General features: G+C 46.5%; 1 protein-coding gene across 1 annotated transcript in view; it reads left to right on the plus strand.

Moving 5' to 3' along the window:
• CHD2 (chromodomain helicase DNA binding protein 2) overlaps positions 1–14490 on the plus strand; it is a 434678-nt gene that overhangs the window by 150756 nt on the left and 269432 nt on the right. Inside the window, 1 exon segment of the mRNA XM_030189719.1 lies at positions 8261–8395. Coding sequence (XP_030045579.1) covers positions 8261–8395 — 135 coding nt within the window.

Here is a 14490-nt window from a genome sequence, read left to right on the forward strand (position 1 = left end):
TCCAACTCCACCCCCCGAGGGCCCTGTTTGTTCTGTTCCAGGCTGCACTCTCAGTTAGTTGGTAAATTTTTTAGGTCAATCTCAGTTATGTCCTCGCCGTTGCGAGGTCCAATTGACCATGGTTGTTGTTTTGAGTGAGCCTGGGGGCTAGGGATACCCCATCAGTGAGAACAAGCAGCCTGCTTGTCCTCGGAGAAAGCGAATGCTACATACCTGTAGAAGGTATTCTCCGAGGACAGCAGGCTGATTGTTCTCACAAACCCGCCCGCCTCCCCTTTGGAGTTGAGTCTTCCCTTGAAGTGTATTGTCTTGCTACATACTGGACTGGCCGGCTCGAGCCGGTTTCGGGCGGGAAGACGGCCGCGCATGGGCGCGCGAGGACTAGCAAAGGCCTTTGCTAGTAAACTTTCCGATGGAGGGGGCTGCCGAGGACGTCAACCCATCAGTGAGAACAATCAGCCTGCTGTCCTCGGAGAATACCTTCTACAGGTATGTAGCATTCGCTTTCTTGGTCCCCATGGGAGAAGCAATAAGTACATAAGTAATGCCATACTGGGAAAAGACCAAGGGTCCATCGAGCCCAGCATCCTGTCCACGACAGCGGCCAATCCAGGCCAAGGGCACCTGGCAAGCTTCCCAAACGTACAAACATTCTATACATGTTATTCCTGGAATTTTGGAGTTTTCCAAGTCCGTTTAGTAGCGGTTTATGGACTTGCCCTTTAGGAAACCGTCCAACCCCTTTTTAAACTCTGCTAAGCTAACTGCCTTCACCACTTTCTCCGACAACGAATTCCAGAGTTTAATTACACGTTGGGTGAAGAAAAGTTTTCTCTGATTTGTTTTAAATTTACTACACTGTAGTTTCATCGCATGCCCCCTAGTCCTAGTATTTTTGGAAAGCGTGAACAGACGCTTCACATCCACCTGTTCCACTCCACTCATTATTTTATATACCTCTATCATGTCTCCCCTCAGCCGTCTCTTCTCCAAGCTGTATAGCCCTAGCCTCCTTAGTCTTTCTTCATAGGGAAGTCGTCCCATCCCCACTATCATTTTAGTCGCCCTTCGCTGCACCTTTTCCAATTCTACTATATCTTTCTTGAGATGCGGCGACCAGAATTGAACACAATACTCAAGGTGCGGTCGCACCATGGAACGATACAACGGCATTATAACATCCTCACACCTGTTTTCCATACCTTTCCTGATAATACCCAACATTCTATTCGCTTTCTTAGCCGCAGCAGCACACTGAGCAGAAGGTTTCAGTGTGTTATTGACGACGACACCCAGATCCCTTTCTTGGTCCGTAACTCCTAACGTGGAACCTTGCATGACGTAGCTATAATTCGGGTTCTTTTTTCCCACATGCATCACCTTGCACTTGCTCACATTAAATGTCATCTGCCATTTAGCCGCCCAGTCTCCCAGTCTCGTAAGGTCCTCTTGTAATTTTTCACAATCCTGTCGTGATTTAACGACTTTGAATAACTTTGTGTCATCAGGAAATTTAATTACCTCGCTAGTTACTCCCATCTCTAAATCATTTATAAATATATTAAAAAGCAGCGGTCCTAGCACGGACCCCTGAGGGAACCCCACTAACTACCCTTCTCCATTGTGAATACTGCCCATTTAACCCCACTCTCTGTTTCCTATCCTTCAACCAGTTTTTAATCCACAATAGGACATTTCCTCCTATCCCATGACCCTCCAATTTCCTCTGTAGCCTTTCATGAGGTACCTTGTCAAACGCCTTTTGAAAATCCAGATACACAATATCAGCCGACTCCCCTTTGTCCACATGTTTGTTCACTCTTTCAAAGAATTGAAGTAAATTGGTCAGGCAAGATTTCCCCACACAAAAGCCATGCTGACTTGGTCTCAGTAATCCATGTCCTCGGATGTGCTCTGTAATTTTGTTTTTGATAATAGCCTCTACCATTTTCCCCGGCACCGACGTCAGACTCACCGGTCTATAATTTCCCGGATCTCCCCTGGAGCCTTTTTTAAAAATGGGCGTTACATTGGCCACCCTCCAATCTTCCGGTACCATGCTCGATTTTAAGGATAAGTTGCATATCACTAGCAGTAGCTCCGCAAGCTCGTTTTTCAGTTCTATCAGTACTCTAGGATGAATACCATCCGGTCCAGGAGATTTGCTACTCTTCAGTTTGCCGAACTGCCCCATTACGTCCTCCAGGTTTACCGTGAAGTCAGTAAGTTTCTCCGACTCGTCCGCTTGAAATACCATTTCCGACACCGGTATCCCACCCAAATCTTCCTCGGTGAAGACCGAAGCAAAGAATTCATTCAGTCTCTCCGCTACGTCTTTGTCTTCCTTGATCGCCCCTTTTACCCCTCGGTCATCCAGCGGCCCAACCGATTCTTTTGCCGGCTTCCTGCTTTTAATATACCGAAAAAATTTTTTACTATGTTTTTTTGCCTCTAATGCTATCTTTTTTTCATACTCCCTCTTGGCCTTCTTAATCTGCGCCTTGCATTTGCTTTGACACTCCTTATGCTGTTTCTTGTTATTTTCAGACGGTTCCTTCTTCCATTTTCTGAAGGCGTTTCTTTTAGCCCTAATAGCTTCCTTCACCTCACTTTTCAACCAGGCCGGGTGTCTTTTGGAGTTCCGTCTTTCTTTTCTAATTCGCGGAATATGTATGGCCTGGGCCTCCAGGATGGTATTTTTAAACAGCGTCCACGCCTGTTGTACAGTTTTTACTCTCAGTTGCCCCCCTAATCTCTTCAAATTGCAGGCAATCTGAAATGCTTTCAAAACTCTTTTGCATTCTTGATCAGGCAATACTTGTTTGCACAGACAGCCAGGTTGCGATTTATTACCTGAACAAACAAGGGGGAACAGGTTCTTACTATCTGTCTGCGAGCTATACAGATATGGACTTGGGCAGCTACTTGAAACATCTCTCTACGAGCTGTTTACTTTGCTAGGAAACAGTATGTAGTAGCAGACAAACGGAGCAGCCTCCTTCAGCCTCATGAATGTCCCTCAGCACCTCTGTAGTTCATCATATATTCCAGCAGTGGGGAACCCCAGTGATAGATCTCGTCGCTTCTCTTGAGAACAGTAAATTTTCCCATTATTTCAGAATATATGCTCCCAGCCACAGCCCCAGATGCCTTCTTGCTCCACTGAGGATTGAACCTTCTATATGCTTCCCCCTGCTACCTCTCATTGAGAAAACTTCTCAAACTGAGTTGAGACCAGGGGACCATGATACTAATGGCTCCCTACTGGCCACATCAGATCAGGTTCCCTTTAGATTTATCGTCCAGAGAACCATTGAAGTTAGATTCTTTTCCAACCCTGATAACACAGAATTGAGGGTTCCCTTCTCCATCCAGACCCTCTCTCTGTAGCCCTGATGACTTGGTTTCTGACAGCATACACTTACGTTCTTTAATCCTTCCTCATACAGTCTCTAGAATACTCCTATCTTCTAGGAATCCTTCCATATGAAAATGTTACTTTTTAAAGTGGAAAAGATTTTCTCTTTGGTATGCAGCCAGAACACTCGACCTGCTGTGAGCTCTCTTTCTTCCCTTCTCTATCTTTCGGATTCTGGCCTCAAAACTAACTCAGAATACACTTGAGTGCCATCAGTTCTTTTACTTCTAAAGTTGTCAATAAGCTAGTTTCAGTTCATCCATTACAAGTTAGATTTCTGAAAGGTTTGTTTCACACTAAACCTCTTATCAAACCACCTCCGGAGGTGTGTGATCTCAATGTTATCCTAACAGCTTTCATGAAAACTCCATTTGAACCACTTCATTCCTGTTTTCTAAAGTTCCTCACATATAAGGTAATGTTCTTAATAGCACACACTTCTGCCAGAAGTCAGCAAACTTAAAACCCTTGTGGTAGACCCACTTTAAGCCAGGTTCTACCACGATAGGGTTGTCCTCCAAACCCACCCCAAATTCCTCCATGAAGTGGTATTGGGGTTCCACCTCAATCACTCCATTGTACTACCTGCCTTCTTTCATAAGCCACACTGTAATCCTGGGAGAAGCAGCACTGTATATCTTAAATATGAAATCAACCAAGTTTTTCATATCCTTCGATCCTAACAGATTAGCAATACCTATCACCAAGCGTACTTTATCTACTTGACTGTATCTCCTATACACATACTCAGGCTGGGCTGACCCTTCCTAGCCGGGTCACTGCTCACAATGTCAGAGCTGTTGGAAAGTTAAAAAGTCATTTCTCATAGTCTCCAGGTGATTATCTACTGAGGATCATTTTTTCTGCTATGTTCTGTAATTTCTTGTCAACAGATTTCTCCAGAGCCGCCTTTATCTCCCCTGCAACTTCTGTGGCCTAGGCAGAGCTGACCGAATCCATCCCTGTCATCTCCTCTTCCGCCGTCTTGAGGTCTCCCAAGCAGGCTCGCTCTCTTATCGCTTTTTTTTGGGGGGGGGGGGGGGGAAGGGGGTTTCAGAGGTTATCATCTCGTAATTACTCCAATAAAAGGTGTCGCTAGATCCACGAAGGCTTTATCCATAAATCTAAGCTATGTTGTCTATGTATTGTGGTGGTTAGAGGAGGGTAGATATTCCCCGTGGGGCCTAGGAGCTTGCCTCTGTCTGCTGAGCTCAGCTGAGCATCATGTGACCCCCACCATGTTTTTTAATCATTTCTTGTAACTAAAGAAATTCCCTAACCTCTTGTTTTGATGACATTTGTAAGCTCCATGGAGCAGTAACTGTCCTATTTATTTTTTTTTATTTGTTAGGATTTATTTATGGCCTTTTTGAAAGAATTCTCTCAAGAATAAATTAAACATAAGCAATAGACGATTACAGCAGTAAAAATATTCAAATAACAATACAAAGTATGGCATAATATACTACTTACAATGTCAACACAAGTTAGTTACTTCTTCTATTAAAGGCCTGGTTGAAGAGCCACGCTTTCACCTGCTTCCTGAAGTAGAAATTAAGTGGAGCCTTTCAGGGAGTGCATTTCAGAGTGTGGGGTCTACTCTGGAGAAGGCTCGCTTGTGGGTATCACATCGTGTGATGTCTTTTGGAGAGGGTGTGGTTAGGGATACCCCTTGGGGAGGACGTTAGTGTCCTTGGAGGTGTGTAGAGGGATCATCCTATTCTTCAAGTACTCTGGTCCATTTCTTTAAGGGCCTTGAAGATCAGGCAGGGTTTTAAATTTAGCCCTGTATTGTACTGGTAGCCAGTGAAGTTTTTGCAAAAATGGTGATGTGGTCACGTTGCTTGCAGCCTTCTATAAGTCTTGCTGCAGCATTGTGAATCAATTGGAGCTGGTGCAGACCCTTTGTAATCAGACTGTTGTGGAGAGCATTACAGTAATCCAGTTTTTTGATGTCATCATGGCATGCACAACTGGAATAAGATTTTCCTTCTCAATGTAAAGAGAGGCAGCGTAGTTGTCACAAATAGTAGAAGCAGCTTTTGAGGTTTGCTTGGATTTGGGGAATCAGAAGTGTTGAATCCAACTCTATTCCAAGGTTCCTGACTTGTGATGTGAGAGGGAGTTCATACTTCCCAAAAGAGATTTTGATGTCACGTATGTGTTCACTTGTGTTGGGGACTCAGAGAAGCTCAATTTTACTTGGGTTCAGGCAGCGTTTGTTGTGCTTAGCCCATTCTTGAATTGATGTTAGACAGGTAATCAGTTTATTCAGGGCTGTAGGTAAGTCAGGTTCAATGCATATGAGTAGCTGCACATCATCCACGTAGATGTAGAACTGAGAGTCTATTGACTGAATCAGCTCGGCTGGTGGCTTCTGGTAGATATTGGACAGAATGGGTGACAGTATCGATCCTTGTGGTACCCTGCAGGTCAGTGTCCATGGTGGTGATAAGTTGCTTCCAAACATTATGGATTGTTGTCTGTCTGATAAGATCTGAACCAGTCAAATGCTGTTCCATTGATACCTGTTTCCGTCAGTCGTGCTAGCATGATATCATGATCCACAATGTCAAAAGCTGCTGAGAAATCTAGCAGTACTAACACCGAGGCAAATCCCCTGTCTCGGTTTCTGTGAAGATCATCTAGTAGGGATATGAGGACCATTTCTGTTCCATAACCAGGTCTGAATCCAGATTGACATGGATCTAGCCATTTTCTCTCTTCTAGCCAATCGGTGAGTTGAACAAAGGCTATTTGTTTTATAAGTTTCCTTAGAAATGGGATGTTGGATACTGGCCGATAACTTTCAAGTTTGTCACGGTCAAGGTTGTTTTTCTTTAGCAAAGGGTGAACCATTGCCCTTTTTTGTTGGTAGTTGCCCATTAGAAAGAGAGGAGTTTACAATTTTAGTGGCACCTTCTTTGAGGCCCATATTTTCCTGTTGCACTATCTTTGATGGGCAGGGGTCGAGGGAGCAGGTTATTGGTCGAAGGTCTCTTAGGATTTTGTCAAAGCTCTTTCCTCTGTTATTGGTTTAAAAGTGTCCCATATGTCTCTGTCAGGAGGGGGCAAGTTTGTGCACTCCTGTTTAACTGATTTAAGGCTTGATGTGGTTGCCTGTAAATCGTGGCAGAGACGTAAGCAGCAAAATCAGGCAGCTTAGTTTTGACTGGTCAGGCTGGTTCTGTTGTGCGGGTTGCGGTAGGCTGTTTACTGTACTGAACAGCTGCTTGGTTGAATTGGCAGCCTGTACAATGCATTGAGAGAAATATTGCTTTTTGGTTGCTGTTAAAGGCTTGGCAATACCTTGTTGTGTGCTTCCTACAGTTTAGCCTGTCTTCATCCAGGTGAGATTTCCGCCATCTCCTTTCCAGTTTCTGTCCTTGTTTAAGGATCCAAAGTTCTGGAGAAAACCAAGGTGAGCATTTGTTTGTGGGACATAAGACCTTTTTTAGTGGTTCTGTTTTCTCTAAGGTTTTGGCTAAGTGTGTATTCCAGATGTCAACCTGTTCTGACACTGTAGTTTTCTTTTCATCCACATGTGGATAGTCCAAGGCTTCTAGGAAATTCTCAACGGTGAGCTTTTTTTTTTGTCTCTGATCTCCTTCCAAACTCTGGGAGGTGCCATTGTTTCAGGTGGTCACTTAAGGAAAATTTAATTAGAAAATGGTCTCACCATGATAGGAGTGTTATTTCAATACTGCTATCCCAGACTTCTGGGATATCAACCCCTTTGCAGAATACCAAATCTAGTATGTGACCCTTTTCGTGGGTTGGAGAATTGATCAACTGTGTGAATCCTAGTGCTGTTATTGTGTCCAGAAAGGCAGCTGTGGTGATATCTGGGGATTCGATGTGTAGAATGAAATCTCTCATGATCACCATCCTAGGGTAATTCAGAGTAGTCAGGTCTAGGAGTTCTTGCACAGCTTATGTGTTGTTACGAGGTGCTTGGTTTTACCGTGAGTAGCCAGATTGGTTTCTCCTCTTCAAGATGTATTAAAAGAGATTCTGATTCATTTAGCTGGGGGATGGATATTTCTGTGCAGTTTGATTGTATCCCGAATCAAGACTGCTATCCCTGCACCCCGTTTTCCTGGTCTTTGTTGATGTTGGATATTGAAACTTGTTGGGCATAGTTCAACCAGTGGTAAACCCCCACTTTCATGTAGCCAGGTTTCACTTCTTCCTAGGATGTCAAGATGCTGTTCATGTATGACATTATGGATCACTGAGGATTTCTTTACAGCTGATCTGGCATTCATCAGTCATATAGTTCCCAAGTGCTTATGTCTAGTAACACTATAAAGAGATGATAAATAGTATGAATAATAATTAAGAGCAGGTGTAAATGCTTAGTTATACATGAATTAACTATTCTAAAATGCAGCATACATGTATACTTTGAAGGACCACCCAGAACAGGTCTCTCTTAAATTTCTTCAGGCTGCTGCATATGTGCAGAAGTACGGCTTGCTCTAAAATCACTGCTTATATCTTCATGACAGTTTACATGTGTAAATACACTTTGACATAACACTGTTAAAATTTCTTCCTTAAATCCATAACATTGGAGTTTGGAAAGTTAGTGTTATCTTAGTACATGAATTGCCTTATTAGAATTTATATACTGCAGTGGCCTTGCATTATTATTACTTTGGTCCTGTTAGGTGTTTTGTGTTGCTGTGTAACTCGTGATTCTCAGATTCACGGTCAACCCCTCCACATGTTGTAATATAGGTAAAATGTGGGCAACTTTAAAAGAAAGTTCTGTGTTTGCAAAATACTGTAGACAGACACTGTGCAGGAATTGTAATGTTAAATGGTTATTTTCATCAGAGATAAATGGAAGGAGGAAGCATCTAAGGTTCAGGAAGAAGATGAGGAGGATGATGGTGAAGATGAGGAAGGAAGCAGTGCAGAGAGTGAACAAGAAAGGAAGACAGTTAGATCCAGGCGACTCATAGCAAGAAGGTAAGATCCAGTCTGGCATTTCTTCTCTCTATTGAAGCATCTATTTGCTTAGACAAAACTACTCAAATAATATTAAAATAAATACATTTTGTAAAACACAGCAGAACAGATTTAATCATTCAGGTAGAACACTATATACTAATTATGAACTAAGGCATTGTCAACTAAACTTGTTGGCTGACTGACCATCACGATTAGCCCATGAAGTGTGCTGGTTTTGACTGTGACAAATAATCTTCAGATTCTATCAGTGGCATAGCTACAGAGGTCCTTGGGGGCCCAGGCCTCCACATTCCAGCCAGGCCCCCCTAACCCTGATGGCTAGTCAAGTACCTGTGTTTTAGGCACTACTGGCTGCCCTCCTGCTCCCTGCACCGCTGTCCTTCAATTTTCTGGGCCGCCAGCAGCGTCAGCGAGTTAAAATAAAAATGTTACCAACAATAAAAAATGACAACATGGATAGAGCTTGCTTTGTTTTGGGTTTGCTTGCTTTGTTTTGGGTGAATGGGGATGGAGGAGAAGGAAAGGGAGACCAAGCTAATTGGCTTCAGCTTTTTGACATCTCCTGTTCTGGCTCCCTGCACCTCTGTCCTTCACTGCTCCCAGCACTGCTGCCCTTCTTTAATTTTCTGGGCAGCCAGCAGCATCAGTGAGATAAACACACTGTTGTCAAAAAGCTGCAGCCAATTAGATTGGTATCCCATTCCTTCTCCTCCATCCCTGTTAATCCAAAACAAAGCATTCAAACCTATGAGCTGCTCTATCCATGTTGCCATCCTTTATTGTTGGTAACATTTTTATTTGATCTCGCTTATATTTTCAAATGTGCTGGATTTGTAACATGCAGATGTACACAGGGGAAGTATTGAGTAATTAGTTCTAAATTGTAAATCATTGTGTCATTTGGAGAGGCTGGTTATAGGGACTGCTTGTATTTGTGCAGAGATGTTTTCATCTAGTAAAGGGCCACCAAAACAGACATCATGTTATGAGAATCAGGTGCTTAACAATCAGACTTACTATTCATAAGTACAATTTAAAAAAAAACCTCACTAATTAGGTTGAAACCTGGGAGCATTTAATATATTTTTTCTTGTGCCTACATCAAAAGAAAAAGATGGCATGTGGGAACTTGCTCCTTTAGTTTTGTGGCTTGCAGTGGTATATTATAAAAATGCACTTGCCTTTTTTATTACTACTATTTCACAGAGAGGTATTGAATGTCTGAATGTGGCAACATTGTCCAGTTCAGCACACTGTTAGCCACCAAGTTCATATAAAGTTAATTATGTTCAGTGGAAAATAAATCTGTTGGCTCAGGCTGCTTGCTATGTGAATATTACATCACTGTTTCATTATGGCTGCCAAGTATGACATATTAAGGGCATTTGCTTTAGACTTCGTTTTAATTCATTTATCCAGTCCTTACATGCACGTGGTTTTGCTTTTTAAACCTAAAGATGAATCCTAAGGGTGGTTGAACAATTAGGTATAAATTGTGTTGTTGCTGACTATTGTTTTGGATTGCTTTGGGTCCTGCTGACCTGTACATCTGCTGTATAGAATTTTGGAAAATAAAAATTAAGCTTTGGATGTACTCTGTAGAAGTGGCTGTTAACTTTTGCAATGTGTGTATAGATGCCTGTTCTGGTGTGTGCATGTTGATACATATGGTTATGATTCCTGAACATACGGCATCATTAAGGGACAGTTAGGTACGCATGCTAATCTCAACTTCCTTGTCATCAAGCAGGTGCAGCCATTACAGATGGGTTGTGTCCATCAACCAGCAGAGGGAGATAGAGAGCACACTTTTTTCAGTGCCTCATACCAGCTTGCTCCACTGCCTCTCTTCAGTATTCTCTTATCTCCCCTAGCAGAGTGGCTGCAGCTTCTTTGAGCTCCATCTAAAATCTGCCTGGAGGTTGCTCCTGTGCTTTTGCCAGTTGTTAGCAGGGGTGTTGGAGGCTATAGCAGCTTCACTTTAAAGGCACATAGGTTCGCCCTTTCCCTGCCTTACCCATACCTCCGTGGATGTGGACACATTGCTTAGCTTTCCCTGTCCTTCCCCACCAACAGTGGATGCAGGCACATAGGTTCGCCCTTTCCCTGCCTTTCCCACTCACCTGAGCCTCCGGAGTTCTATTTACCTCTGCTTTCCTCACAGCATTAAAAAAAAAAAAAAAAAAGTTGCGTCGCGCTTTGGTGCTTAGACGCTGGAACAGAGGTTTTTCCTTGCCTTTTTCTGTGGGACCGGAGCTGTGATACTCGGTCCAGTGAGGTAGGAGTGTTTTCTGACTCCTCCGGGGTGGGCCTGCGATCGGGGCGATTTTGGCGCGAACCGCCATTTTGAATTTTACCGCCGTTTTCGGCGATGACTGCGGAGACAGTAAAGCGCTGTTCCAAGTGTGGCAAGCGCAGATCAGCAGCGGGGCTCTGTAAATCGTGCTGTACAGACGTTAGAGCCGGCCCGAGCATGGCGAGCGACGATTCTTCGCGCTCTGAGCTGGCAGCGGGCGCCATTTTGAATTTACCACATGGCGTGACCTCCGCTGAGTCGGAGAGTCCTGAGCCTGGGGGGAGGCCTCGGTGTGAGGCTGATATGGGAGCTACTAGCCCCGGCAGAGATCCGGGTGCCCAGGGTGAGTTTTTCTCCCCTGATTTTGTCTTATTAATGCATAAAGCATACATGCTTAAAAGAGCTCTCCCACAAAGCCCGACACGGGCCTCTTCTAATGCCCCTCCGGTGGATTCTAGCCTGGGTATGCCCTCTGAGGCATTATTCCCTGATAATTGGCAGAATATGAAGCGCAGAAGGGCTCATTCCCCTTCAGAGAGTGCTGCACCTCCTCCCCCCACCCCCCCCCCCCCCCCCCCCCCCCCCCCCCCCCCCGTGGTCGGGCTGCGAGGATTCGGAGGACTCTGGCAGGCCTTAGTGGTCTGAGGAGCCAGAGTCTGGTGCAGAAGTGACTCAGGATCTGGACGATCCCTCCGCGGTGAGGATTTTCCACCGTGATGAGCTGCCAGCGCTTATTTCTGATGCCCTGCAGGCTCTCTCTATTGAGGACCCTGCAAGTGGCACAGCCTCCTCTGTGAATCCTAGGATGGCTAGTACCAAAAAGCCTGCTCGAGCCTTTCCTTTGCATGACTCCATCCAAGAGCTTATTTCGGCTCAATGGGGCTGACCGCGAGGGACCTTTGAAAGTTTCCAGGGCTATGGGGCAATTATACCCTCTGAGTGAGGAGCATATGGCTCGCTTTGCTATGCCTAAAGTGGATGCCCTAGTCACAGCTGTGACAAAGAGAACTACCCTCCCTGTTGAAGGAGGTGTTGCCCTGAAGGATATTCAAGACCGTAGACTGGAATCAGCACTTAAACGGTCATTTGAACTTGCAGGTCTCACTATTTGGGCGTCTGCATGCAGTAGTTATGCTGCTAGAGCCTGCCTGGCTTGGTTGCAACAGGCAGTGGAACAGCCCGGTGATGGAGCGGAGCCCTTTTCAGATGTGGCTCCGCGGATGGAGTTGGCCTTGTGCTTTCTTGCTGACGCCCTTTATGATATTGTCAGAGCTTCGGCTAAACACATGGCAGTAGCAGTGGTGGCTCACCGTCTTCTTTGGCTACGGCATTGGGCGGCGGACATGGCCTCTAAGCAAAGGTTAGTGAAGTTGCCCTTTCAAGGCCTTCTCCTGTTTGGTGAGGAGTTGGAGAAAATTGTGAAGGGGCCTGGGTGAGGCTAAACCCCAGCGCTTGCCCGAAGATAGGCCTCGGCCTTCCTCTAAGGGTGCGGCGGTCCACTCCTCTTACAGACCTCGCTTCCGTGAAGCTCGAAGGTACCGCCCGGGGCGTTCTGCTGGGTTCACTTCTCGTGCCCGTTTTCAGCAGAGGAACTCCTTTCGCTCGGACAAACGTTCCACAGGCACTGGCTCAAGGCCTGGAGTTCAGGGGCGACCCTCTCAATGATGGTGCGCCGGCCCTCTCCTCGAGTCCTGTCATCGGAGGACGTCTTTCCCTCTTTGCCGAGGAGTGGGCCAACATTTCCTCAGATCAGTGGGTCTTGGACCTAATCAGAGACGGTTACAGAATAGAATTCGACGCCCCTGTAAGAGACGTGTTTGTGGAGTCCCGATGCGGTTCTGCCGCCAAATGGGCGGCGGTAGAGGAGACTTTACAAGGTCTGATTCAGATAGGGGCCATGTCCCCGGTACCTCCCGCCGAACACGGCTGCGGCCGCTACTCCATCTACTTTGTGGTGCCGCGAAAAGGAGGGTCTTTTTGCCCTATTCTGGACTTAAAAGAATTAAACAAGTCCCTGAGAGTGCGGCAATTTCACAGGGAAACCCTGCGCTTCGTCATTGCGGCGGTACAGCCAGGAGAGTTTCTCACGTCTTTGAACCTGAAAGAAGCTTACTTGCACATTCCAATTTGGCCCCCGCACCAGAAGTTTCTGAGGTTTGCGGTGATGGGAAAGCATTTCCAGTTCCGGGCCTTGCCTTTTGGCCTTGCCACAGCTCCCCGCACCTTTTCGAAGGTTATGGTGGTAGTAGCTGCCTTTCTAAGGCGAGAGGGTATTTGGGTTCACCCGCACCTGGATGACTGGCTCATTCAAGCAAACTCTGCTGCAGAGAGTCAGCATGTAGCAGCCAGAGTGGTCTCAGTACTTCAATCTCTGGGCTGGGTCGTCAATTTGGCCAAAAGTCACCTGACCCCTTCACAGTGTCTAGAATATTTGGGGGCCAGGTTAGACACAGCCTCGGGATATGTGTACCTACCCGAGCAAAGGCGGGGCAAGCTTCAGAATCAGGTCCGTCTGCTCCTGAGGATGCCCCGCCCGCGAGCTTGGGATATTGTCCAGCTGCTTGGATCGATGACGGCCACCATGGAACTGGTGCCCTGGGCGAGAGCGCACCTGAGGACCTCTACAGTATGCTCTACTCCAAAGATGGTCTCCAGTATCTCAGGATTACCAATGCAGACTCTCTTGGCTCCCTGCGGCCCGACTCAGCATGGAGTGGTGGCTCTCAGACAGCATGCTGCGACGAGGAATGCCGCTGGCACTCCCCGATTGGTGCCTAGTGGTGACAGATGCCAGTCTGAAAGGCTGGGGCGCACATTGCAAGGGGAAGCAGGGTCTATGGTCACCTGAGGAGTCTGAGTGGTCCATCAACCGCCTAGATTTGAAAGCAGTGTTTCAGGCGCTTCTGGCCTTTCAAGTGACCCTGGAAGGATTGGCTGTCAGAGTGATGTCGGACAACATGACAGCAGTGGCCTACATAAATCGACAAGGCGGCTCTCAGTGCAGAGCTCTAGCCGCGCAGGCCGAACAAATTTGCCACTGGGCCAAGCTGCATCTACAGTTTCTGTCGGCAGCTCACATTGCAGGTCAGAGCAACATGCAAGCCGATTATCTAAGCAGGCATCAGATCGATCCAGCGGAGTGGGAACTTGCAGACAAAGTGTTCCTGTAGATATGTGCCAAGTGGGGCAAGCCCGTGATGGATCTAATGGCGACAAGCTCCAATGCCAAAGTCCCGTGCTTCTTCAGCAGACGGAGAGATCCTCGCGCGGCGGGGTTGGATGCCTTGGCTCAACCCTGGCCTCCGGGCCTACTGTATGTGTTCCCTCCGTGGCCCTTGATAGGGTGAGTGCTTCTGCGGATTCGGCTGCATCCAGGAGAAGTGGTTCTCATCGCCCCGGATTGGCCCAGGAGGCCTTGGTATGTGGACCTCCGACAGATGCTCGTAGAGGATCCCCTTCAGTTACCTCTGGTTCCCAACCAGTTGTCACATGGTGACCATGGAGGACGCCGGCCGATTTGGTCTTATGGCCTGGCGACTGAGAGGGCGCAATTGAGAGGCAGAGGCTATTCCAATAAAGTAATTACCACTCTCCTGCAAGCCCGCAAGCGTTCCACTTCCGTGACTTATGCCAGGATTTGGCGCCAGTTTGAAGTCTGGTGTGCTTCCAGAGAGATCACACCCCTGCGGGCTCCTGTCTCGCCGATTCTGGACTTTTTGCAGGATGGTGTACAAAAAGGCTTGGCCTATAATTCCCTGTGGGTGCAAGTGGCAGCATTGGCTTCCCTACGTGGCAA

This window comes from Microcaecilia unicolor, chromosome 1 (assembly GCF_901765095.1).
Source record: "Microcaecilia unicolor chromosome 1, aMicUni1.1, whole genome shotgun sequence".
Lineage (NCBI taxonomy): Eukaryota > Metazoa > Chordata > Amphibia > Gymnophiona > Siphonopidae > Microcaecilia > Microcaecilia unicolor.